The 27,494-nt window shown below is 39.8% G+C and overlaps 1 protein-coding gene across 1 annotated transcript in view; it reads right to left on the reverse strand.

Annotated features, from left to right (window-relative positions):
• Positions 1–27,494, reverse strand: part of VPS13A (vacuolar protein sorting 13 homolog A (S. cerevisiae)) — a gene marked incomplete at its 5' end in the record, with an annotated part of 218,593 nt that overhangs the window by 21,025 nt on the left and 170,074 nt on the right. Inside the window, 8 exons of the mRNA XM_015412948.1 lie at positions 8,309–8,423; positions 11,980–12,103; positions 12,817–12,862; positions 13,267–13,430; positions 13,538–13,613; positions 24,336–24,449; positions 26,489–26,570; positions 26,896–27,041. Of these exons, the coding sequence (XP_015268434.1) occupies positions 8,309–8,423; positions 11,980–12,103; positions 12,817–12,862; positions 13,267–13,430; positions 13,538–13,613; positions 24,336–24,449; positions 26,489–26,570; positions 26,896–27,041 (867 nt within the window). The remainder of the gene's footprint in view (positions 1–8,308; positions 8,424–11,979; positions 12,104–12,816; positions 12,863–13,266; positions 13,431–13,537; positions 13,614–24,335; positions 24,450–26,488; positions 26,571–26,895; positions 27,042–27,494) is intronic.

Here is a 27,494-nt window from a genome sequence, read left to right on the forward strand (position 1 = left end):
ATGCTGTGTGGATGATTTGAATGTCTTTCAGGTGTGACTGTTAGGTATGACAGTTGATGAAGACATTTAGGGAGTCTGTAAAAGTATGGTATGAGAGAGAGTTAAGTTAAGTGCTGTCTCTGAGTGAAGGAGACTCAATCCCTGTGTGGGAAAGATTTGGTTCTATGTAGTAAAGGAGTTAAACAGTCTGTTCATTTTAAAGTCTGATGAGAGAGAAGACTTTTGTGTGTTATGGAAAGTTAAAGCATAAAGAAACAGTAACCATATATGGCATAAGGAAATATTTGTTACAGAGTGACATGCTCAGATCCCTGTCAGCCAAAGAGCAGACCTTATGTGAGACATAAAGCAAGAGTTAAGAATATTCACAGTACCAGTTACCTCGTACTACTATATTATTTACAAGTTATTTGAATAAATATACTTTATTTCAAGATACAAGTTCTGAAAGAAATCCTTTCTCAGGACCACATAGTTCCTCGAGACGCCTAGACCCCGGGCTACAATACCAACCCAGAAGAAGAAATATATTAGTATAAAGGTGTGGAAAGCCTTAAATTTTCCTGGTGGCGGCGAGGGTACCCTGAGAGCAATACATAAAGAACTTTTAAAGTAAAACTAGACCTCCCCAAATAAGAGGTCGTCACAGTGCCGCTCTGTTTTTCCGAGTTTGGTTGGAAAACTGTGCACAATGTTCACAAGTCTGGCTTGTGGGTCTCCCCAAGACAGAAGATACAGTACTTATGGCCGTCTGGAGGAGCCAATTTACTTCCACAAGTACGACAACAGTTGAAAAATCCCCATTTTTTTTACTTTTTTATCTTCTTCTCCATAGACTGAGGAGAAAAAGGCAGAGACAAGAAGGGGGGGGGGGGGTTGGGCCAGCGGCCCGAAGGCCTGAGGCAATTTTACCTCAGACGACGAAAAACAAAAAGTCTCCTTTCTTTTTTTGTCAAAACACAGAAAAGAAAGAGAAACTGAAGAAAAACTGAGGCGAAAAACGAGAGCTAATCACTAAAAAGTGATCCAAAAGCAGCGATCCAGCCAGACCTCTCGAAGAAAGGTCTGCTCAGCGCGGCGGAAAGGAAAGAACTGGCGGGATGTCCGTGCCTGCCCTTCTGGGCATGCTCACTGGGGCTCCTGAGCATGCTCAGTTGGGCCACGCACGAAAATCCTTTTAAGAGAGCTTGCTAGGCACCGGCAGATCCAGCGCAGGCACACTAGATCCCATTGGTGTGAAGCACAGAGACCACGAAGAAGATCTAATGGTTTAGCAGGTTGGAGCTTGCTTTTTCAGCATTATTAAAGGTACCATTCATTTGCTGGATTGTGCCTACCACAGTATTCAAACATAACCCGTTTCCCTACTTTCTGGAATAGGCGTTACTCACTTTTTCTGTTGCATTTATTTTCTCCACACTTCATCTTGAGGAGAACCTTCAGTGCTTCCTTTTTAGAAAAGATTGTCTTTGATACCTCGAATCATAAGCAATCCTTGGGTGGTGAGGTCCAAAAAACAAACCCGTTTTTTTTTTATAGTGTAGCTGCCTCTCATGAATACATGGAGCTGCCTTACACTGAGTCAAACTGTTGCTCTATCAAGACCGGTGTCATCTGCTCTGACTGGCAGCAGCTCTCCCAGGGCCCCAGGTAGAGGACTTTCACATCACCTACTACCAGATTCTTTTAAATGGAGATATTGGAAATTAAACCTGCAACGTTCTGTATGTGCCCTTCTGCAGATGCTCTAGTGCTTAGCTACAGCACCTTCCCTCTCTCCAGTGGACTGCCTTCCTTGTCCATGAGTCTAAGTACAGAATCTGTTGTAGCTTCCCAGTCTCTGACTTCAGCATATGGGTGGGGCTTTGCTTTCATTTCCCTAAAACTGCTATTGCCTTGGGCTTGTTTGCTGATATTTGTTTTGTATTAATGAATAGCTTTGGCAGGCATGGAAGCAAACCCCATCTGTATGTCTTTACTGTAAGGGAAACCCTGCAGAGTAGGCCCACAAAGCCTTCTGGAATACTATTATATTAATTTCTCTTACCAAAAAGGAGAAGATTGATGAATAGGGTAGGGCCTTCTTTCTGGTCAGCTCATAGGATCCAATAATTGAGCATAGCCAGTCCTAAAAGAGACAGCTATCTGTCGATCTGGGCACTCAGTAAACTCTGAAACTATTAATGGAGCTTCTCCTCCCCACTCCCTAAAACCTAGTGCCCAGATCAGAATAGAGTAAGAGGGAAAGCAAATAGTGCGGATGTACATACAAAGATAGGGGAACAAGCCTTCTGATTGCACATCTTGAACTTTTTATCCAGAAAACAAAGTCTATTTCTGGAGATTGATGAAACAATATTAACTTGTGTCTAACTTTTATTATGCTCAATGATGGAGAATATTAGTCCTTCAGGGAGGCAGATTCCTATGTAATCATAAATCACATCATGTCTCAGTGCAAGAAACTGTATGAGGGAAGGGCTTTATGAAGTCCCTACTGATGATCTTGGAGCATCAGCACCTAATGAATGTACGAACAGGAGACTTGTTAGGGCTACCCAAAGCTTTCTAACTGTGCTTCTCCTGCCTTACTACTGAGTTTACAAAATTCCTGCAAGACAGAGAGCAATCTAATTCAGGTATTTTATTTATATTGCAAACTTCACTTTAGATATTAAGCAAGCAATCCATGTTTCCTTATATTTACTCTTCTATGAATTTTCCAAATGTACAGAGATAAGAATAGAAAAAGGTTATTTACTGATGCAGATTTCCTTAACTCAGCCAAATATGTCAGAACTCCCCCCCTCTTGAAAACTGGTTCATTCCTGAGACCATCAGAGCCTTTTCACTCAAGATTACAGAATCATATAGTGCACTACATGATAAATCAAAACTGGAATATGAGAACAAGATATCCTTGCCTTGGTTTGAGTATATGCTACTCAATAATCCTATCTCTTCATTCAACTCTAAAAGGTCCCCTCTTCATAAATCTTTTAACAGAATTTGAAAAGTTGCTGGTCAGCAAAATAAACTTGGTTCAGGGTCTGGTCTCTACAATTTACAAAATCTTAATATAGCCAGTTCCCACTAGGCTGTTAAAATATCAGTTGTCCTGGCATGCAGACTTGAATAAAGAGCTCACTGTAGATCAGCGGAACCAAATCTGGTACTCTCATCTCACCACCTCAAGAGCTCTGAACATTCGACTGCAAAATTTCAAGGTTATTTCATGCTGGTACCTAACCCTTGTGCAACTAGCCCATTCAAATCCCACAGTGCCTCCGACCTGCTGGAGACAATGTGGGGATTGAAGGACTTTTTATCATGGTTGGTGGTCCTGTAAACTGATAGGAAAATTTTGGACTTAAATTGAAAACCAAATCAATATAATCACTGGTCATTTGATTCCCCTATCCCCAGAATTAATTCTTCTCAATCTGTGGGGAAATTGCAAAATCTCCAAAGCAATACAAGAACTAATTATGACAATGTTAATTGCGGCTAAATGTCTTATTGCATCTCATTGGAAGTCTGCATCAATTCCATCGCTGCAAGAATGGTGCTTGAAGTTATGAGATTTATTCATCCTGGATAAATTTAGAGATACCTCAGGCCAATCCAGTCTCCTAGAGAAATGGGAACCTCTAATGCTCAAGTGTTGGTCTGATCTCTCAAATGATTGCTGTGTTTTAAGTAAAAGCCAACTCTCTCTTCTCTGCTCACACTGAATAGATTGTATCTATTCCTTAGTCTAACACACTGTTCCACTGCTGGTGTAAATCTGTCTTGTTCAATGAACTTCTCAGACCTGCATTTGTGTTTCTAGATCAATGTGTTTAGTTGTTCACACTCAATTTTACTGATGGTTTGTATCTTTATTATACTGTTCAATATTTCAATTTTGTATGCTTCTACTCTGTTCTATTGAAAGGCTGTAATATTATATGAGCATGCCTCGGCGGGCAGGGTATGAAATAAATAAATATGATTAAATAAAATATTTAAATTTCAAAAAAGATCATTAGATCATAGAGTTGGAAGGGACTTCCAGGATCATCTATTCCAAACCCCTGCACAATGCAGGAAATACACAAATACCTCCCCCCACTCCCAGTGACCCTTGCTCCATGCCCAGAAGATGGCAAAAAAAAACCCCTGCAGGATCCCTGGCCAAACTGGCTTGGAGAAAAATTGATTTTTCCTATAGCTCTGGCTCTAGTCTACCAAACAAATATTTAACAGCATGCAGGAATTCTAACAGTTACACCCTCTCCTCTAGAACTCAAAAGACAACCTACATACAAAGTTCTAGGGTTGTCCACTGAACTAGAGAGGTAGATTAAAATGCCCATATTCCACCCCCATTTCACAAGACATTTAAACCAAATGATAATAATTTTAAAATGTTAAACTATGCTGTCAAGGATGAAACGATGCAAAACATAAATGTTCCTTTTAAAATAAATTTTGATAAAACAAGCTTTTAAAAAAGAATCTTGAAAAATTATGTAAGAAATGATGGAATATTTCAACAGATCAATATTTTCTTATACAGACTCATTTATTGTTATTACAGAAAATTCAGACAATAATTTCAAATACCTAAAAGGGATCTAAAATTTAACATTAATAAACACAAACCTACATATAAGGTAACACTGAATATGTATTTATATCTAAAATGTCTATAAAAGTACACAAATTACTTTAAAATTTAAAGCATAAAGTTAAAATAATGTAAACAAAAATATACTATTTAAGAACATTACAGACATCTGACTGAAAAAGTCACTGTCACAAGGTTATGATCATATAATTTAGTACTGTTCAAACAAAAACAATTTAAATAACAATTTTCTTTCTATTTGTCCATAACTGTCATTGGTGTTTACTTTTAAACCTATATTTAAAAACACAATTTTATAACAGTTACTGTAATTTTAATTTTTATGTGCCTGTCACAGTCACAAAGCACTAGCAACATTCAACTGAATTCAACACAGAAAGCACATGTAACTCTAACTATCATCGTCACTACCACTAATATGACACATGGTCCATTTTCGGTAGGCCTGTCTTTTCTGCAAGCATGGTAAGAGAAGAAAGAAGCAGAAGGGTTAGTTGAAGCTGGCAAGTTTAGTTAGTTGTTTTTTTAAACGCAAACAGGAACTAAAAATGAAAGATGAAATGTAACTTTTGAATTGCAGCATGCAGAACTCCAGTTAGTGCAGTTATCCTGCATTACAACACACACCAACATTATTTCAGATTTATTTGTTCTACATCCCTGCCCATATAGCTGTTCAAAGACCCACTGTCGATTCATGGCTACACTGGACAACATCTACTCTAATTGCATGTCCTACTTTAAACAAACTGTAGATTAATTTGAGAAATATTGTACGTGGCAAGAATATATTCCACAGGTCTACTTTCTTCCTTGGAATCCAGAGGAAACTCACGAGAGACAGAAGAACACACACAATGAATGTTCCTTACTCATCATAAATTGCAGGACTACAGTAACCAGTTGGACATTATCTATTTCAGATTTGTAAATACATCTGAACCAACTGCAACACTATTTTTTTCAACTTTGTAAGTGATAAGAATGTATGAAAATTGTTATATTTGTCTTTGGAAAATGATGCAGACATATGGATAATAAATTTCTAAAAATTTTATGGTTGTATCCCAAGACTCCTTTATGCTAATACTGGCACTTTCCTCTGGCTCAAGCAGCCTTCTGCCAAAAGCTCTAATGTTAGTAGAGTGGAGTCACCCATATTCCACTAGAACAGAGGAATGTATTTATGAACCTTTTTCTATGTGACTGACTGCTTTACATTTGAAACAGTTTCACATTCTCATTGACTCATCAATTTGGTTAATAAATAGTAACTTTAAAATTTTTTGCAAGTCTTTCTGTTCCTACAACAATAGCTGTGATACCTCTGAGCCCAATGTCCACAAACCTATCCAAGTCCATCAGTCTTAAAGACACCAGTGAATTCATTTAAGCTATATGAACAACAACATATTGGAGGTCATTAAAGTACAAAAAAATGACCATTTTCTGAGTACTATGGTCTTGTTCCAAACAATAAGCACAACAGAAAACTACATGCAAACTCCTAGGCTCATGTACTCCACTCATTTATAATGACTGGTTTGTCATCCTTTCTACGATTACTACACAGAACATGCAATATACTGTGCATATACTGTATTGTGAGGTAGATATCTGTAGCCTTGTTGACTGACCATATCACCAACTGGCTGCAAGATCACCAGAAAAAACTGTAAGTGAATTCTGCAGTGTAAACAGTCAGCTCTAGCCATCCAAAGAGCAGAAGCTTCTAGTCCTAATCACATGTCTGACAATAAAGAGTTGCCTAGACTGAGTCCAAGTGTCCTCTTCCCCAGTTCTACACGGCTGAGCTACACTAAGAACACAACATATGCTATTCTGCTTGACTGTACTGTTTTATTCCCATACCTGCTTGGTCAAAAACCACAAGCCAGTGTTTAAATGCAGTTTTTCCTGTCTAACATTTGGTTACCTTTTTCATGGAAACCTTTCTCTAAGCATAGATCGTTTAACCCAGTACTCTAAAAATTATTATTGGAGCCAATTCTACACTAACATATGTGTCTAATATGATTTGCATAACAATATCTAAATACTGAAGTAGGAAATTATTGTGGTTTGTTCCGTTCTTGACAGATGATGAAGCAGTTATACAATTGCTCTGGCAAATATCCAATTCCAACTTTTCACTGCTGAGTGTCATTGTCTAAAGCTTTGTGGTATTATTACAAACAGGCTTAATACTAGTATAAGTTTTATTAATTGTTCTCCATTAAAATATTTGTTCTGGATTCTTAAAGAAGAAAAACAGTAACTATACACTCTCATGTTAACTTGTATATTTCATTCATATCAAATTCAAAATTCAGTCTGCATTTAAGGGGACATACAAAAAGAAAAAAAAAGTTTACTAGAAACTGTAGACTAAAATTCAATTACCAGAAATGGAAACAGAGCTCTTGACAAAAGGGTAGATTATCTTAAGATAGTTAGCCCTAAGAGACAATCTACAGCAATATTTATGGGATTTTTTAAATTGTTCCAGATAAATCCTGGTCAACAATACAGAAGACTAAGCAATGGAGAAGACTAAGAAACATCTTAACATTAATTTTTAAATTCAAAACCATTATTAATAAAAAAGCATTTGAGAAAAATATTTGGTTTAAGCACATCTATCTTCATTTTGTTTTGTTTTTTGCTTTTGTTGTTTTTGTAATTATTAAGGTTTTTTGGTCTTTCATAAGATTAAGGCATCAGAAAACATTCTCAGATAAGTTAATTATTGCTTTTACCTCAGAAAAATCTAATATCTGTTGGCCCACTTACATCTCCTTATTGTGTCTATTTCTCAAATATATGATTTTCATGAAAAAGTAGAATTTCAGTAAATAAAACCTCTAGATGATTCATACCTAACTGCAAGCATGTTTAAATTATCAACAAGTGCAAATTTTAAAACTGATTGCAGTCTATATTGAAAGTCCAACACACAGGTGAAATCAGAAACAATGCTGAAATGTTTTATATACCTTCAAAATAAAAATAATACTAAAAATATTTGTATACACATATAGCTGAATTTTTAAAATTCCTGAAATACTAAGAACTTTCAACAGATCTGAAATAGATCTATTATTTAGCCCATATTTCCAACATAAAAATTAAAGCAATAATTCAGTCTGCCTCCAGTATGCAAAATATATACGCTGCTTTGTGCAGATTGAGGAAATCTTATCTAAATTTGGATAATGAATCAATGCTGATTAAAGTTTTCCTAAGTGAGCAAACCTAAAAAACATGGGCTTGGCTCCCATAGTAAATCTTGGGACTTCCTGGCCATCCTTGTTCCTCTACAGCTCCAAAGCCCCCCATAATGCTGCTGGGGGACAGGGGAACCCAGGAGTAGAATTAGGAGGGAGTCAAAGGTCTGCAGCAAGAGGCAAGAAATAAGCAAAAATTGCCTTTCCCTTTCTGTCAGAGAAAATTTTGAGCTGTATACAGCCCACTGTTTTTACTCTATTCAACAAACAGGCAGATCTGGTATCATACTCATGTAAAGTAAATGCAAAAGTGGTTACAACTAATTTAAACATTCCAGAAAACCTAAACAGTATTAAAACATTCCTAACTGTAGAGAAATAAAGATCTATTCAAAGAAATAACTGATGATTATTGTATCACTTGTTCTTGTGATATTACTTCCTTCACCTGTAACATTTGACTTCCAGCACCATCTCTTAGTCTGTATGGTCGAATAACTCCATCTTCATTGAAAAAGCGGGGAGGACGCAGACTCATGATATCTTCGGAAGAATTTGTAGCTCTGGAAAAAAAGGTAAAAGCTTTACACTGTACTGTACTTTCATGTCCTCTCTCCAATTTCTACCAGTCAGTACAGAGAAACTTTAAACAGCTAGGCTGCCTTTCTAATACTGATTGTTGGTCTTCATTTTTTTAAAATACTACCCGTTAAAGTTATTATATACACAGGATCTGCAGCATAGATAACTCCTGTGTGCAAAAGGAATTTTCCACTGAGTCAGGAACACCTGGGACACAGCTCTAACTCTTTCAAGCCCCAAATCATTTGTGCAGAAACCCTGTGTTTCAAGAATTCTGGACTGTGCATCTAGGCTGAATTGTATAATAAAAGTACATTTATGAGGTTCCGTTTATTTCCATGAGCTTTCCTCAAATGCATCTGTGTGAAGGGTTTTGGTTTTTTACCTTTTCCCCAGCAAGGGATTCTACTTCTACACTGTACAGATAACAACTGAACACTGAACATGTGTACAATCTGTGCACACTGTACATTTGATTTTCCATGGCACTGAGTATTTCTCATGTTACAGCCAACACATACAAAACCCACATTTATCCAGGTACCAGTGCCTGGTTTCATTTGTATATCTATAAAGAGTAAAAATTGAAATAGAAGCTTACAGTATATTAAAAACACATAACTGAACTGAAATATTATCCCTCTGTATTTTTTTTAACAACCCTAGATACACATGTGTGCTGGACTCCTACAAATATAGAAGAAGAAGAAGAAGAGGAGGAGGAGATTGGATTTATACCCCGCCCTTCACTACCCAAAGGTGTCTCAGAGCGGCTTACAAACTCATTTCCCCTTCCCCTCCCCACAACAGACACCCCATGAGGTAGGTGAGGCTGAGAGAGCTCTGACAGAAACTGCTCTTTTTCAAGAACTGCTGTCCCAGAAAAATGGCTTGCCCAAGGTCATCCAGCCAGGTGCAAGTGGAGGAGTGGGGGTTTCCCCCCGACGATCTGGGCCACGCCCCCAACGTGCTCTACATCGTGCGTCACTTCCTGTGACACGCGTCCCTCGGCAGCTCCTGGACAGAAGCAACGCTCCCCCGCCAGTGAGTCATGCTGACTTGGCAACCCTAAATAAGCTAGGCATAGGGATGTGCATGAACTTAAAAAAGGTGCTTCATTTTGTTTGGGGGTTTGGGGCAGCCCCTGAACCGAACCCCGAACCGAGTCAAACAGGCCTCACTTGAACCAAACCAGCCCGAGAAGTTCAGTTTCCTGTTTCTCCTGGCTGAAAAAGGGGGCAGGGAACGCCTTGGAAAGGATTTCCCTTCCCCCTTTCTCCTGCCATGGCTCACCGTGGCCGGGAGAAAGAGGGTGGGGATCATCCTGGAAAGGACCCCCTTCCACCATTCTCCTGGCCACAGCTTGCCTTGGCCAGGAAAAAGGGAGAGGGGAATGGCCCTGGAATGGATTTTCTTCCACCTTTCTCCCAGCCATGGCTCAACCTAGCCAGGAGAAAGGCATAGGGGAATTGCCCTGGAAGGGACTCCCTTCCACCTTTCTCCCAGCCAAGGCTCACCCTGACCAGGAGAAAGGGAGACGGGACTGCCTGGGAAGGTGCTTCCCATCTCCCTCTCTCCTGGCAATGCTGCCAGGAGAAAAGGAGACAGGCTTTCCTGGGAAGAGGTTTCCCATCTCCCATTCTCCAGGAGAAAAGAAGAAAGGATTGCTGGGGAAGAGGCTTCCCATCTCCCTCTCTCCTTGCCAGCTCAGCAGTCTTGGACTCCCTCCTGCAGTCCCGTTAAACCATCAAAAACAAGACAGGCTTCAGTGTGAATACAATGGGAAAAATAAAACAAGCTCACTGAAGAAAACCACTGTTCTATGACATTAGAGACATGTTGTGTTGATCCACATTACTGTCATTCCTGCAGTGTTCTGTCAAGAGATTGCTGATGAACACCAACACAGAGATAGAATCCTTACTGGAGGAATGAGCTCCCAGATGAGATCAGGGCCCTGTGGGACCTCTCACAGTTCCACAGGGCGTGCAAGATGGAGCTCTTCCGCCAGGCGTTCAAATAGGAGCCACCACCACAGTTACCATCAATCCGGAATATCGGACTGGCCCACTCTGAGCCTCACCGGCAAACATCTGGACTGTGGGACTGATCTTAAAACTTGAAGACAGAAGGAATGCAGATACAAGCCATTCATCTTAAGGTTACTCTGATGTAGTGAGAACTTTACTGTTAAGATTGTTTTTAAGGGATTTTAATATTTGTATTGTTTTATTTGTATTGGCCCGTAGACCATCTTCTGTAAGCCGCCCAGAGCCTGTTTACAAGGTGGGCGGAGTATAAATGTAAATATAAATAAATAAATAAATAAATAAATATATCCGAAACTGCTTGTTAATCCTATGAAAGTCTGTTTTCTTCAGTGAGCTTATTTTATTTGTCCCTTTAAAATAACCTGGAAGAGGGAGCCCGTTTAAGGGGCTACACCAGGGAGCTAAAGGCAGCTGAGATAGTGCGGAGAGCCTTTTCTGCGATGGCCCCGTTGTTTCGGGCTTGCTTGCACAGCCCATTTAAAGGGGCTATGCCAGGGAGCTGGCAGCTGCCTCTGGCTCTCTGGTATAGCCCCTTTAAACAGGCTGTGTCAGCCAGGAGAAAGGGAGATGGGATCGCCAGAGAAGAGGCAGCTACCTCTGCCCCCCTGGCACAGCCCCTTTAAACGGGCTGTGCCAGCGAGCCTAAAACAGCTGAGCCCTTGCAGAGAAGGTTCTCCCTGCTGGCAGGGAGATCCACTTTCTCCTGGGACATCCCCCGCACACATTCTTCTGGTGCTGCTCACTGTAGCCAGGAGAAAGTGGGAGACCCCCCACTTTCTTTTGGGAGATTCCCCCCCTTCTCCTGGCTGCATGGCCAGAGAAGGAGATGGGATACTTGTTCCCTGGCAACCTTGCCTCCTTTTTTCATGGCTGGCGCAGCCCGTTTAAAGGGATAATTCCAGGGAGCCAGAGGCAGCTGCTGGCTCCCTGGCATAGCTCCTTTAAATGGGGTCCCTCATGCAGTTCAGTTTAAAGGGGCTGCAGGAAAGAGCCCAAGACCGCTGAACTGGTGGGGAGAGCACTTTCTACCATGGATCTGGCTCTGCTGTCTTGGGCTCCCTCCTAAATCAGGCTGCACAAGGGAGCCTGCAGCTAAGAAGGCAGGTAGAGCTCTCCCTGCCTGTCATTTGCTGGTTTAAATGGCTCTGAGCCATTTAAACCAAATAGCTGAGTGGTGGGGAGCTCCCAGCCCCTCAGCGGTTTGTCGTGAAAAGCAGAATGCAGGAGTTAATCCCTGTGTTCTGCTCTTCACAAAGGGTCACAAACCACCATGAACTGCCCCCCAAATTTTGAAGAAGTTCACTGTGGTTCTCAGTTCACTAATCTTCGTTTGTGAACTCCAAATTGGTCTAACGTCATGACAAACTTTTGGTTCATCAACTGGTTCATGCCCATCCCTACTGCTGTATTCACATTACTGAAGACATATATACAGAGTCTGAACTTTTTGTAAGAGTATGGGTCTTCATACTCAGTGCATTCTTACCTTTTAATTACCTGAAGGGTGCTGCTAGCCATGTCTATTATTCCCCCAGTGGGTCTTGCCACTGCTCCCACTAAACCTTTGCCAACACCTTTGAAAAAGCCTGCTGCACCTTCTTTCTGGGCTCCTGTGAGTGGGGGAGGACCACAGCACACACACATTAACACAACCATTTGCTATAGCATTTCAATTTGGACATCACAATGAATTTCATCTAGTTTGAAGACTCCCTAAGCCAGACTTTCTTACTTAGGAAGTCTTTGGTCTCAGGGAGGATGGTGTATATGTGTATAAGTGGGAACCTGTGAGAAATCCCATGACCACCACTGCCCTGCCCCCTTCCCCCCTGCCTTTCTCTACCTCTGCTCCTGCTTTCTGACTTACTCATTTGCACTGCTTACATTCTTGCTGCCTCTACTGCCCAGTGCTCCTCCCTTTTCCTTTCTGCTCCTTCCATCTGTGCTTCCTTGCTCATCTTTTTTCCTCTGTCTGTCCCTCACTTGCTTGCCTAGCTCATGCAGCGGCAGTATCTCCTCCGCTCTTTACTCTGGCCAGCTGGCTGATTATGGGTTGCTAAGCAACTGTCACAATGGTGGCCAGTAAGGTGAGATTTTAAGTAAAAGTCCCCTCATTCTCTCATCTTTAAACCATTTCCCCCCACAAACTTGGGTTTCCCCTCAAGTTTACAAAAAGATCTCACTTCTACATACTTGGGCCCAAACTGTGGATTTATTGTTCCATATATGCAGGAACAGCTTATTATTTTATTTGATTTTAGTAATCATCTCTCAGCAAACAGTTCAGATACACAATAAGATATCAAGAAAAAAATGAACATACCTCTTATTGGTTTTGTTACAATCCCTGTTATTCCACTAACAAATCCCTGTGAGTCAAAACCAGAAAGAAACCTTATACTTTTGTTTCTAAAATGAAGCATTTTTACTAAGCATTTTTAGGCTGCTTTTCTCCCCAGAGGGAACATAGGGACCCAAAACCCTTACAAAAAGAAAACGGTTCCAAATTACAAAGAATAAATTAACAGAAAGCATTCTTTAAGTATTCTCTGTGTGAGTTAATATTATAAACCTAATAATTTGAATTTGTAAAAATAAAAACTGCTTCATATAGAACAATTAAGACTAATTCCACTTATACTCTTTATGCATAAGGTATCACTCTTCCTAGTCACTACTGAGAAGCTGTGCGAAAAAATGATAACAAACCTAGCATAGTTAATACATGCATCTAGTTTTAAAAGTTCAATATATAATGTATAGTATTTCTTACAGACATCAAGCCTTTTCCTCCACGTGTAATACCCTCTTTGAGGCCAGTAGGTTGCCTATTCATGGCTTCCCTTCTCTTCTGCTGATAGTCTTCATCCATAGTTATTGCTGCTACACCTTTAGCCATAGCACCAGTTATTCTTGAGGCAGCACCAGCCAATCCCCCTATTACCATAAGAGATTGTTTTTTTTTTTAAATGTAAAGACTAAACATGACCTTGTGAAAATTACCTGGTACATTTTATCCAAGCTTAAACCAAATCACTACTTACCAACAGCACCGCCAACTAGGGCTTTAAGTCCCAGTGCCATTCCTTCTACAAATTCTTCTGGACCTTGGATGGCTCCCTGAGAGCAAAAAATAAACAATTTTTAAATAATCTGAATGATAACATAGAACAGTTTACTTAATGGTGAGATTTCTAACTGCCCTTTTAACAGTTTGATAAATGGGAAATTGTGTCTTACAAGTTAATCTCTTTGCTGGAACAAGAACCTGTATGTATTATTTAATTCCTGAACTTTCAATAACATTTTGAAGAGGTCTTACACATGCTCTTAAAGCAACAAAATTATTAGACTAAGAACAGAATAAACAGCATAAAAATCACTGACTGGAATCCTATGAATTGTGAGTGTAAAGTGCTTAATGGATCTCTTGTTGCCTCTAAGCTGAGTTAGTATGAGCTAGCTCACAGTTTTTTAGTCTCCGGTTCACAAAGTTTTGTCTTAGCTCAGGAAGGATGGCTACAGAGCAAACTAATTTATGCAATAGCCAAATTGCTTGCTCACAACTTTAATGCCAGTAGCTCACAAAGTAGAATTCTTGCTCACAAGACTTCACACCTTAGAGGGAGCACTGCGGGTACTTTAAAGATGATTTGGAAAGCCTAACACCTGCACCCAATTAATACTGTAAGACTGATAAGAATGGGAGCTTTACTAAGTCTGAAAACTACTGACGAGATCAGAATTTCCACAAGTTAGCTGGCCACCTGTTTTGAAAGCACTTCACAGAGCGGAGTTTACTGAATTGTCAAACAGAGGATCTACGAGATTGCTGTGAGTAACAACAAAGAAGGAGGCGGGTATTGGGCTTTCCTTGTGTTCTAATGTTAGGATTATACTTTTCACTGCTGCAGAATTTGCCCTGAAGAAGAATGGAAATGAGTTTTCGAGCCATCACGTTGATGCGGAGCCGCAGATGTGCTATTAATAAAAGTGGAGAAAGAATGTGTCTTTGACTGATGCTTACAACACAAATAGGAGGGATTGTCACACAGAACTTTGAACGGATGAAGAAGTTGACAATTGGAAGTTCAGAGTGACTATATGGACTGGTATTTGACCTAAGCCTTTTATTCAATATAGAAGAATTACATGTATTGTAAAAGTCTTAGGTATCATTATTAAAAATCTTTGTAAGGTCTTAGTAATTTAAGTTATTTGCATAGAAATTTACATAAAATAAGTTCTTAGTAACTATTCATGATTGTTTTAATTGGGTTTTTTTAAATAATATATTTATTAGATTTTCAGAGATAATAAACACATACACCACAAACATATAGACCAAAGACACAAACAAACTTACAAACCTAGGCTGCGGTCACACGGAATATTAGCCACGCAAGAGAGACAGAAGACAGGCGGATTTTCCGGGCGCGATCTCACCGGCACATCTGGGAAGCGTAGCGCTTCCGTGGCACAACCAAGGCTTCCTGCCGAAAACACGCAGCAAAAAACTAGTACCGCGGAGGTACTAGTTTCCGGAAACCGCGAGGCAAGGGCGGGCGTCTGATCGCGTTTCTGGTGGCATCCGGCGCTCGCCCATGTCCCCTTGCGAAAAAGGCTTTCCCCCCCAAGTCTCCGTGGATGCGCACACGCACCCAATGGAGCATGCGCATTCGTCGTGTACACAAAAAAAGAAAACCAGTTTGCCGCACCGCACGCTTCTTCGTTGCGCGCAGGCGTGTCCTGTGATCGGCACCTCTCCCTACCCACGGAACCTCCACAGGAGGTCTGATCTCTTAACCGCGTGTTAGTTTGCCCCGGGGCAAACAGCCACGCTTCCCCCCTGCAGTTTCCTGCCCATGTGACCGGAGCCCTAGACTAGAAATTTTCTATATAGTAACATAGCCAGGCAAAGAAAAACAACAACAATAATATTTATAACATTTCACCGGTGAACACGCACATCTGATAGAGCCATATTTTAAGATTTAACTTCCCATTTTGTTTAGCTACACATTTTGTTCAAGTTAGTTTTACAAATTATTCAAATTGATATTACAGGTTAATTTTCAAGTCACCATTCAGAATCAACATTATTCTCTCAAAGCAAGGTTCTAACAACTTCTCAAACTATTAATCCCATTTCATTACCATTTACTCCCGGAGTCTATAAATTAAATTTTTAGCCCATTATAGTTAGGATTATAGACTCAGTTTTCCCAATTAGATTTGGAGCAGGAGTAATAAACCTTTCAAGTCTATAGTTGTAAATAAAGTAGCAAGAACTGGAACCCACCACTCGAGGTTCCTCTTGATCAAGTCTGCGCATATAAGATCAGAACCTGGGGCTTCGTTGGAATTCAGGGTCTGTATGAGGTTCTTAATTTCTTGAGGATGCACAGGGGACCAAGAGGGTAAGGTAGCTATATCCAGGTCCTCTGCAGCAGCCTCATCTTGACCTTGGTAGAGCTGCTCGAAATAATTTCCCCAAGTTTCAGGGAGAATTGTACTACTGCACACTGAGGGAGGTCTAGTAGTACAAGTAGAGACCATATTCCAGAATAAACAGGGATTTTTATCTCTGCATGCTGAGCTTAATTGCTCCCTTGCAAGGGCTATGGCTGCCTTCATTAAAGTTATTTTTAATAGTCTTAATTTAAGATTTGACCTTGTTCTCTTTAGGCGGATTTTTCATAACTTTCGGCACTGTAATATGATATCCTACTAATTACATCGAATTATTCCCAGATGGGCATTTATCCATACGGAACAAAAAAAGAAAGAAAGAAAAGAAAAGAAATTTTCTTTCTTACCTAGTCTATATTAAACTGTTTACCACTAAAGGGAAATTTTTATTTTTTAAAAAACTTATCACAGACTTATTCTTTATATTCAGTATCTACTTAACAGAGGTTTTAGAGTCATTTTTCCAGCCAAGCATGTATCAGAAAAACATTTCACCCCCCTTCATATAGCTTAATTTTTCCCTATGTATCTGCATTTTGCTTTTTTGTACCAGCATGTCAACATGTCTTTTCTCTTTAAATGTGTGAAAATTTAATTCTAGCCTCCCTTCTTTAACTTTCAGCAGCTCTAACTTCAGTATTTTATTGTCCATTTTAAATTTTATTGTCCATTTTAAATTTCCATGCACGTTGTTTTATTCTTTTTTCCCAAGTTTCCAAGAGTCTTTGCACATTCCTTTTTGATAAGTCCATCTTTGAATAAGACAGTCTTGTTGGTAATTTTTCCACTCTTTTAATAGGCAGGGGCTGGGTCTCAACACACACTTTCACTTGATAAACATCCAAATTCTCCTCAACACTCTGAATACGCTGTCTTGTCTCTTCCTCGTTCTTTATTTCCAACCGTGAGTTATGTGATTTTTCCAATACTTTTGCACAAGCTTCCTTAAAACCCTTCTGTATTTCTTCCCTCAAAATTATCAGAAATTGCTCAACAGTCAGTTCTCCCACCTCCATGTTTTCATCAATTTCCTCCTCCTCTCGCTCTGTAGACGCCATTTTTACAACATAGTTCAGTCTAATTTATGCACGTTCTAATAGTCCTCCAAGTTACCAAACAAATTTCTTCTATCCATTATAAGTCCTTGTCAGAGAGATAAAACAAAAATTTCCCTGAAGAAGCAAAAACATAGCAACATTCACTCAGCTCCCATTCATCCTCTGGCCACTATTCATCTCTGTTTTGAGCAGACAGAATTGGGGTAATTTTTCCACAGGTCTTTTCTATTTTAAAGTTAGAAGTACGCGTTCTCACCAAGTTGCCTTCTCTGTGTTACCGTGTATGCTGCAAATCCAAATTAAATTAAAAAGGCTGGCTGCAGCTGTGCAAAAAATGGCGAGCCGTGTTTTTGCTCCATCGATTACTCCTGCATCGAGGCAAAAACGGCCTCTCCCACAAACTTCTCATATGTGTGTGTGTGTGGCCGAAAACAAGCTTCTTGCTATCTGCTCTCCCTCCGAGAGAGCAGACGAAGCTCCCCCAGACTGGGAAGGTCAGGGAGCTTCAAAAAGAATGAAAAGAGGATCGGGCGTCTCAGGAGCATCCTGAAAAAACCGTCCGTTGCCACACCTCACATAATCAGCTTCTCCTGTGATCTCTCATGCTTTGCCTGGAAGCAAAAGAAGAGAGATGGGGTCGGCTTCCCTCTACTCTCTGAAGCCTCCTAATGCCTTCTATCGGTTTGTTCAGAAGGCTCCCTCAGCCATCAATATTGGTTTTTTTGGGAGTCTTAGGTGGCTGCTGAAAATGGGAGACTATGAAGAAAGTGCTACCATCAGGAGCAACTCATGTTTCTGGCTTGCAGCATCCAACCCAATAAAACCTACTATGAAAGTTTCAATGAAATCAGCAATAAAAAGAGAGAAGACAGAAATATGACTATCATAAAAACCAGCAGAGATAACATAGGGCAATAAAACCATTAAAAATAAAAATAAAAAAAAAAGAAATGAATAACTTAACACTGGAGAAAATGACATTGTCTTGCCAGATGGATAAAATGCATCAGGTTTTGCAACAGGCACATTACTCTGGGGAAAGGATTCCAAAGACAGTGCATTGTCACAGAGGTCAATTCCTGGAACACATCCTCCTTACTTCTGAATGTGGGAGGAACACAGAACAGGCCTCTGAAGAAGAGCTTAAATATCAGTAAAGTTTAGGGGTGTGCAATATTTTTTTATCAGTATTTTTTGGTTCAGATCTATTGGTTCAGATCTATCGAAAAATTTTCAAGATTTTGGTAAAATCCCAGATCCCACTGCCAGTACAATATTCAGATCTGGGATTGTTCAGAAATCCTAATTTTTTTCGGGTCCAATAGACCTGAGAAGAAAAAAGCCAGACTGATCCTGGGGGCAGCTTGGAGAAGCCATCACAAACCTGACTGGGTGGGGAAAACGAAGTTGCACTTAGCTGTAACCACTGTTCATCGATTGGTCTTCTTTACAGGCACACATGGGACTGCGCAGTCGCAGGCCAGCCACGGAAAAGTTTTCCAAGCTTTCTAATAGACTAGGAGCACCCCTCCTCCCTCTGGCACTTTCCCGCCAAAACGCTCAGGTGACCAAGAGGAGGGGTGCTACTCCCTCAGCTCTCTCCATGCCACCGGCAGAGACCCCTAGAAAACTAAAGTTCCAGAGAGTTCTCAGCGGGGCAGGAGGAAGGGATGTGTGCCTGCACAGAAGACCACTCGATGAACAATGGTTACAGGTAAGTGCAATCTCGTTTTCATCATCGTGGCTTCTGTGCAGTCCCATATGGGAGATTAGCAAGATCACTGAGTGAAGGAGGTGGGTGTGAATCTCTCAGAAGAAGACCACAGAGTACCGCTTTATCAACAGCTGTGCAAGTGTCCCCACCAAAATACATGTAGGAATGTGGTACAGGAAAAAAAAGACCACTCTTTTGAAAAAAGCCATTATACGGAGACTTCCGGTTTTAGCACAGTAAGATTGGGGTGAGCTGCAGAGCTCTGCTCCAGCCACCCAAATTTTGTGGTTTGGGGGAGTTTGGGCTAGAGGGGTCCCTGAAGGAGGGGGAGTGACGAAGAACCAGACCTGGGCGGTGGCTTGAATCTGGAATCTTTGTCTGCCCCGAAACCCCAGCCAAAGCAATTGCCATACTGGCACTAAGCTGTGACTACTGGACTTTTTAAAAATCGAAACGAAGAGTATTTCTACAGTAAATCACTTTCTACATCAACTACAAGAAGATACTCTACAAGTAAGTTTCTTTTCTTTCTATACTTGCATGAAATACTTGCTGAAATAGAGCTGAAAAACTCAACCAGACTGTAAAAAAGTTCAGAAAGATAAGGGGGGGGGGTGAAAGTCTGTTTCATGATTTTATAATTAACCTAGACTTTTAGTTGATTGTGTCATTTTCTGTCTTTGATTTTTAAGGTTGTATATGCCATTAAAGGTTTATTGATTGATTGATTGATTGATTGATCTATAAGGGGGGGGGATGGTTACCCAATCATCCCTCCTCCCTCAATTTGGAAGCGGATGTCAATCAAAAGGAAATAACATTAAAAGGACTATAAGCATTAGAAGATTTTGACTGTGCTGTCCTACATATATCTAACTGATTGCAAACTGAAGAGTATTTTGTGGAAACAAATAGTCTAGCTATTTGACTGATGCTCCATGGAAATGATGGCTACTCTCCAAGAGATAATGGAAACATTAAAAGACATTTTTAATACAGCTATGCTACTAATACAGAGTAATTTGTGTCTTTTAGCAGTTGATGTCCAGGAGCTTTCCCACATATTTGATCAAGTAGTACGTTTGTTGGAACAGTCCCTAAATGAACCAAAAGATCTGAGTGAAGAGCCGACATTGGAGGAGGTGGAAATAACAGAGACTAAACTGTCTAATGTGAAAATGCAGAATTTAGCTCTTGAAGCAAAAGAACCACGAGATATCAAGATTGAGGACCAGAAAAGAATTCCAAGCACATCTAGCACATTCTTTTTGGATATAGTAAGCAAACAAGGAGAGGAATGGAGTATTACAGGAACAACCCACAATCCTCAAAGAAAAAACTTCGGAAATTCAAGGAGGGGGAGTTGTTTAAGGTGTACTGCTTCGGAAATTCAAGAAGGAGGGGGGTTGTTTAAGGTGTACTGCTACAGCAGGTTAAATGTCATTCAAAATGGAATTTAATGAGACTTAATGATATAAAACCTAAGAGAAATTGAAATTTAAAATTAAATGTTAAGGGAAATACATACTACAAGGTAGTTATCACCTAGTATTTTGGAAAGCTCAGAACCTTGTAAAGTGATTGTAAGTTAATTCAGTATTGCTGTAAGTGTAAAGGATGGCTAAGGATATCCAAGAGGACAAAATCTGAGTGAAATTAATATTAAAATTAAGTGTCAAAGAAATATTAGTCATAAGGCATTTCTATGTGTTATTGTAGAAAATCTTAATGTGTAGGAAATATATTTTAGAATTAGGTATGTTTGTTTTTTAAGAAGATATATTTTAAATTACTACCTTTAGAATGCTTTTAGTATAAAATGGCTATTTATAAGTGATAGGACACTAAGGATCTATAATTGTATTAGTAAAGAGTAATTTTGTAATAAATGTTTAAGAGATTATAAGAGCTTGAATATGAGAACCCATAGCTATGAAATTAATATAATTTAATTATGATTAACTAATTTGAAATGCTCTATCAAAATTAACAAGGTAATAAGATATCATAACTTTCTTTAGGAAGTGGAAAACACTTATTTGATATAAAAGCAACAACTTAGCTATGCAGATGTTAAGAAATGTCTTGGTTTAAGTAATTAGATATAATATAAATAATTATTTGAAGATATAAGTAGAACTAATATTGTATTAGTACATGTAGAAATAAATGTATGCATCATTCTTTTACTTCTGTACCTCCTTCCCTTTTACCCTCTCCCTTTTTATAATACTTAATAAAAATTTTAAAATTAAAAAAAGAGCCATCATACATAGAGTGGTAATGAAAGGCCATGCACTAAAAACTGCGATAGCATCAACCGACCCACAAGAATGGGTTGTGTGAGGATGCTGACCACGCATTACATGAGGAGTGAGAAACAACCCTTGGTAGGGGGTTCCAGCAGGATATCACCTTTTGAAACTTCATGCATGGAGAGGGTATAAGTTAGAAAAAAGTCTCCTCAGCCTCAAAACTGAGCTGAGGAAAAAACAGAGAACATGTTGCCCAAGGTGCTTATAATTGTATTTTATTTGTATTATGCTGATGCTTTGTGTGTATGGCATGTACTTTCATTTGTGTATGGGTTTGGGAAATGCTGTGTGGTTTGCTTGCTTTGAGTCTACCTGCATTTGGAAGCTGCTATGCTAGTGTGCTGCCTGCACCAGTATGCTAATGAAGACACACACACGACACACCTACCCATCCTGCCTTGGGAAGAAGAAGCATTCTCCATTATGGTCAGCAAAGAGAACTCTTTGAAACAACCATGAAGGAATTTCTGGTCAACACGTAAAATGGTGGTTGCTTACCTATAATCGTTGTTCATTGAGAGTGGCTTCTGTGCAGGCACACACGGGACTGCAGTACTGCAGGCCTACCACCGAGAGGAGCTAGCAGCATTTCCCTCAAATTTTCATCCCAAGAGGGCCAGGCTCCGTACAGGAGGCGGTTTCCCACCCAAAATACCACCTGACCTGGGCGGAGCCTACCCTCTCCCCTCAGTTCTCCTTCTGCCGCCATCGAAAGAGGACTAGTGTACAGCGAGCTGAGTTGTCGCTGAGGGGAAGAATTTTTCTCCTCAGAGATGTCGTCGAAAGAGAAGAAAAAAGAGAAACAGAAAGTGGCCCTCTTCAAGAAATGTAAGACCTGTGGGGCCAAAATGGCTCAAACAGATGAGCACTCTGCTTGTGTGCTCTGTCTGGGGGAGACCCATAATATGGCTGCCTGTAACGCCTGTAAGGCCCTTACTTCAAGGGCTCCTGAGGGGAGAAAAGCCCGCTTGAAGGCAGCACTGTTGGAGAGGGCCCTTTCCGAGTCATCCACTGGAGAATGGGAGAAGGTTGAGACGCCATCAGTGTGCTCGGCACCAGTGACAACACAAATCTCCCCAGCGGCTGTCCAGTCTAGAGCTGGCCCAGAGCCGCCAGCCAAAAAGGCCAAGAAAAAGAAAAACCAGCAGGAGAGGTCTTCGCCTCCGATAAGGGCTGGTACCGAAGGGGTCGCGTCCATCACTTCGCCACCGACTCAGCGCCGACGATCTCGTTCGCCTTGGTGCCGTGATTCGTCGACACCACGTTCGACGTTGAGAGGCTGTTCGCCACGGCGCCGAGAAAGTCGCTCAGCACCGAATGACCAGAGTCATTCCAAGCTGGCTCGGCACCGATCATCGGTACCAAAGGTTCTCCGCTGTTGGAGCTCTGCCGTGCAGACCAATCGCCTTCTCCAGACCTGCTGTTCATAGGTTCCATGAGTCCGGCCCCGTCTCTGGAGTTAGAGATGCCCCTGCCTTGGCATCCCTGTCACCCAGATACATTTGGGTTGGTAAGGTATTTTTGGGGGGTAGATTTTCAGTTTGGATAGATCTAAATGCACACCCCTACTAAGGTTGGTATGTTGGAAGGCAGTCATCTGCCGGCATCAAAAGACAGTGGAAGCCAAAATGAGAGATCACGGGAAAAGGTGGAACTCCAAAAACAACATCCGTGATAAAAATAACGAAGAGTCAATAAAGATAAGTTACAAGAACATTTACTAAAGTATTCCTGCAGTTCTGTAAGGAATATCCTTCGGTCATCACTCACACACTAACAAATACTGCGCAATGTGAACATTTGTTTATATATATTGCGAAACGAACTACAGAAATACTTTAATAAATGTTTTTGCAACTTATCTTTATTGACTCTTCGTTATTTTTATCACAGATGTTGTTTTTGGCATCAAAAGACAAACAGGGTCTTAAGCCAGTTAAAAACAGTTTCCTTATCAATCTTAATCTTCAGTAGATTTCCACTTTTATTACACTGCAAAGATGGTGAATATTTTAAATAACCAAATAAAATACATTCATATATATTTAATCAACATCTTACAAGTATCCTTATGTGCTGGTGTAGCACTGTGCCTAAAATAATAAGTTTGTGATCTGGCAGGCTGCCAGTTCAAACCTCAGCTGAACTTCAAATCTACTACAGGACCTTACGGAAGCTAGTCTCTCTCTCTCTCTCTCTCTCTCTCTCTCAAACTAATTCTTGGATCTCCAATACGCAGATAATAACACTAGCCTACATTAACATGAATGTTGTAAGCATTCATGTTATGATAATGTATGTGAAGCAGTTTAAGCACTAGAAATTCTAGGTGTTACTATTCTTATAAGCCCTGCCCCACATTCCATAGGATTCCTATTATTACAAGAAAAATTATCCTCAGCCCCCCCACCCCACCCCGGTGTAGTAGCACAGTATTCTGTATGAATGAAAGGTTTACTTCTTCCACAGTGCTGTCTCTATGCAGCCTTTGGGCATCTTCTTAGAACCTAATGGATAGAATAACTATATCTGGCACACCTACACTGACCTTTGGTACTTCACATCTATTTTTATATTTCTTAGAATGAAGTGGTGGTCATAAAGTCTCCTTTTTATTTTGTTAGAGAATCTACATACTACTACTACTACTACTACATATTCCATCCTGTTGGAATGTACAGCAATGTGGATGCTGCTAGCCCTATAAAGGGAAGTTATCCATGACCACTAATTCTTGTCAGCTTATGAAGTTACATGTACAGCTATAAAGAGATCTATCTAACACATGGCAAAAGACTGGCACATTCCATTACCAACTCACCTTACCACTATCAAGCCTGGCAGTTATAATTTCATCCAGCTCCTCTGAGGAGCTGAGAGCAGAATATATTGTCCACTTCACCTTCATTTTATCGTCACAACAACATTGTGATGTCACTTGGGCTAACAGAGAGACTGGTTTGAGATCACTCAGTGCATGGCATGGTTTAATGGGGATTTGAACCCAGGACTTCCAAGTCTTTGTCTGATGCTCTAAAATTATTACAGAGACACTGGTTCTCAAGTGCTGAATAAATCAATTTGACTAAGCAAAGCAGAAAGGACTTGCTGAAATATTACAAGGGAAAAGTCACAAATTCTCTCCTTGTTATAGTGGCTTGAATCTCTGACAACTCAATACCCATCTGTACAGCTTGCAGAATTTCATGTAAAATGGCTGGTAGCTTTCACCCAATATGACTAACCCTAAGACTGGGCTGACAAAGCCAGAAAATGAGCTCACCTGGTAAGGTTCATAGAAGAATGCTTCAACTCCCTCAGACAAATCTCTTATAAATCCAAATGGATTGCCCAAGACATCAAGGCCAAGAATAAGAACGTACATTTGTTTAATTGCCTAAAAGAAAGCAATTTTAAAATAAAAATAGTTGAATCTATTTCTATGGCAAGTACAATTAAAAATCAAAAAGAAACAGCATATAACTTAGAGATACTTAGGATGAGTTCTTAATGGTTCACTTCTGTTATCCTGTTTATATAGTTAACGTTTTAACTGTATCTGTAATTAAAGTTAAAAACAACAAGACAAGAGTTCACTCTATAGTAAACTCTTTAGTAAATAAATTTAAGTAATAGAAACTGAGAGCTATAAAATCGTTAAAGATGTGCAAGAAACATGGCTGGTTTACACTTTATGTAGAGTCATACTTAATATGTGGACATCATATCTGGGTTAGTAAGAATGATGCAGTATGGCCAGAAAGCTCAGCTACTCTGATTCTTTGGGATATATTTTTAAGCATTTTTACATGTTATATTTTAAGCATTTTATATTTTAAGCATAATTACAGAAGCTCTCATCACTGATGCAAATGAATGATTCCTTCACTTGTCATATAACGTCTGTGAATACTAGGATGATACAAAATACACAAGATCAAGGTAATGTGAGACCAGTTTCTTGATTTGCATTCCAAGCCCATTCTTAAGTAGAGCCAAGAAATGGGGTTATTACAACCAGTGCCAAAAGCAAATGGGGTTGATCAGGGAGCCTTCCCCGAAACAAAAATTTTGCCTACAAAATATTTTCATGCAGCATTTGGTGAACCTCTACTCCCAAGTATTTTCAAGTAGTCCAGGTTTAGTACTAGATAATAAAGAACATCTATTTAGACTTCATTTAGGCGGTTCCCTAAAATAACAGAATGATTTCTACAATATACTATTGTATGATAAGGGATTTTTTTGGAGCTCTCTTGCCAATTTTGACTCCCTGTCTAACTTGTGAAAGAGTCTAAAATTCTGGCTACAATAAGATATTAACAGGCAACAACAATTTAAAGATTTGCTTGGAAGCAGTTAATTTATTCCTAAAACATGTAAAAGCTGTTCAAAAATCATTTTAAAGGATTTTACAGCCAAATAAAAACTATATTTAATTAGATGACTGCTTTAGATCTGATGTGCTGATCAAGCCACCTGAAGTACTGGGGTGAGAATGGGGAATGTACAGTCTCTTACTAAAATAAATTCAGAAAAAAATTGCAAAATGTGATTGAATATAGACAACTGTGTTAGCATGTGGAAAAAGTAGAAAGGGGTTTAGGTAAAGGTAAAGGTTTCCCTTGCTTGAAAGCCAGTCGAATCCGACTCTAGGGATGCGGTGCTCATCCCCGTTTCCGTGGTCATCTGGCCAGCATGACTAAATGCCAAGGTGCACGGAACGCTGTTACCTTCCCACCAAAGTGGTACCTATTTATCTACTTGCAATTTCTTGCTTTCGAACTGCTAGGTTGGCAGGAGCTGGGACCAGAGACAGGAGCTCACTCTGTCTTGCGGCACTTGGGTCTCGAAGTGCTGAACTACCAACCTTCCAGCCTGCAGTTCAGCGTCTCAGCCACTTGAGCGGCCGCAGCCCCTCGAAAGAGGTTTACCACGTGGTCAAAATCCCCCAAAACACAACAATACAGAAGATCAAACAAGTATGTGGCAGCAAATCCTACCACACGGTAAACTGATTGCCAGTGTTCAACCTCTATATTCTTCTGGCATACCAGAAATTTTTTGTAGCAATACTTAGAACACTTTTCTGAGTAAATCACCTTGAACTGACCTCAGCAGGGTTCGGAACAGACTGGCTAAGATTACTCCATTAGTGATCAAAATAGCCCAAGGAACTGATTTGAGTCACCAAATATCTGGAAATATGACTGCAGAATGAAAGGTACCACTGTCAGTGACAGCACAGCGTTTTGCACTGCACTTCAGTCCAGTATAGCCACACATCATATTCAACCAATGCAATGCACCATCCTAGTAACTGTATCTCTCTTCCAACTCCACAGTAAACAGTGTATATATAGAACAGAAAAGTGCACAATTCTAGCTATGCAGAAGGATGGATGAAGTGATACTTTCATATTAGTTTATACTAACCTGTTTTGAATAATGCATAATAACAGTCCATTGTAGTCCTTGTGTTGTACAGAAGTGATAGTTGAGCTCAAAGTATGCCAACCTAGAACAGCCAATCGCATACAATTTATTTATTTATAGTCTGCCATTCTCAGTGAGACTCAAGGCTGACTACACAGTTTAAATCGATAGGATATGACACTTAATAAGCAATACAACTTTAGTAGGATTATAGAACTTTGAAATAAAAAAGTATTACACCCTATATGTTAAATGATGCAGAAAATTGTATTATGTAACTGCAGAGGGAGGAGGATAATACATACACCAATCAGCCCACAGTCCCATTCTTTAATGAAGCCAAATGAAATATAAACTGTGTACTATTTATTCTGATTAAATAAATTAAATCAGTATATTCTACATACTTGAGAACAACATCCTGCACATCTGTGAGTGTGGTCCCAATACTCTTTAGCAAGAGATTTAAGGACTGAACTGGAATCAAGTTGTTGCGTTTCTCTTCCTTGTTGTTCTCTTCTCTTCCAGTACTCAGTGAAAAACTTAAATGTAACTAAAAGAAAATAATTGAAAAGCTGGAGACTATTCAGAGTGTCTTAAATATTCTCTTGGCACTTATAAGTATTTTTACTGCTATGTTAATTATTATTCAGCAGGCAAACCATATTGCCTTTTTTCAGTAAACCTGATATTTCCCTCTAATGAAGTATAAATATACAGATCATGAACTAATTCTTGCTTATACCCAGAACTGAACTTTGTTGGTCTTGGAAGTGTGACTGGACGCAAACTTAGTTCTCACATCTGTTTGTTAACTCTTGTATTCGTATGCTAATTTGCCATCATTAACAACTGCTTTAATCCACTCAGCTATATTTATTGCTCAGTTACTTATGAATCTTGACTCTAACTAGCCCTTCTTGGCAACTCTCCCCTCCCTATATGTAAGGCTTGAGGAAAACTGCTGCAATGTATCTGATGAAGTGTGCATGCACACCAAAGTTTA

This window comes from Gekko japonicus, unplaced genomic scaffold, assembly GCF_001447785.1.
Source record: "Gekko japonicus isolate JY-2015 unplaced genomic scaffold, Gekko_japonicus_V1.1 scaffold1971, whole genome shotgun sequence".
Classification (NCBI taxonomy): Eukaryota; Metazoa; Chordata; class Lepidosauria; order Squamata; family Gekkonidae; genus Gekko; species Gekko japonicus.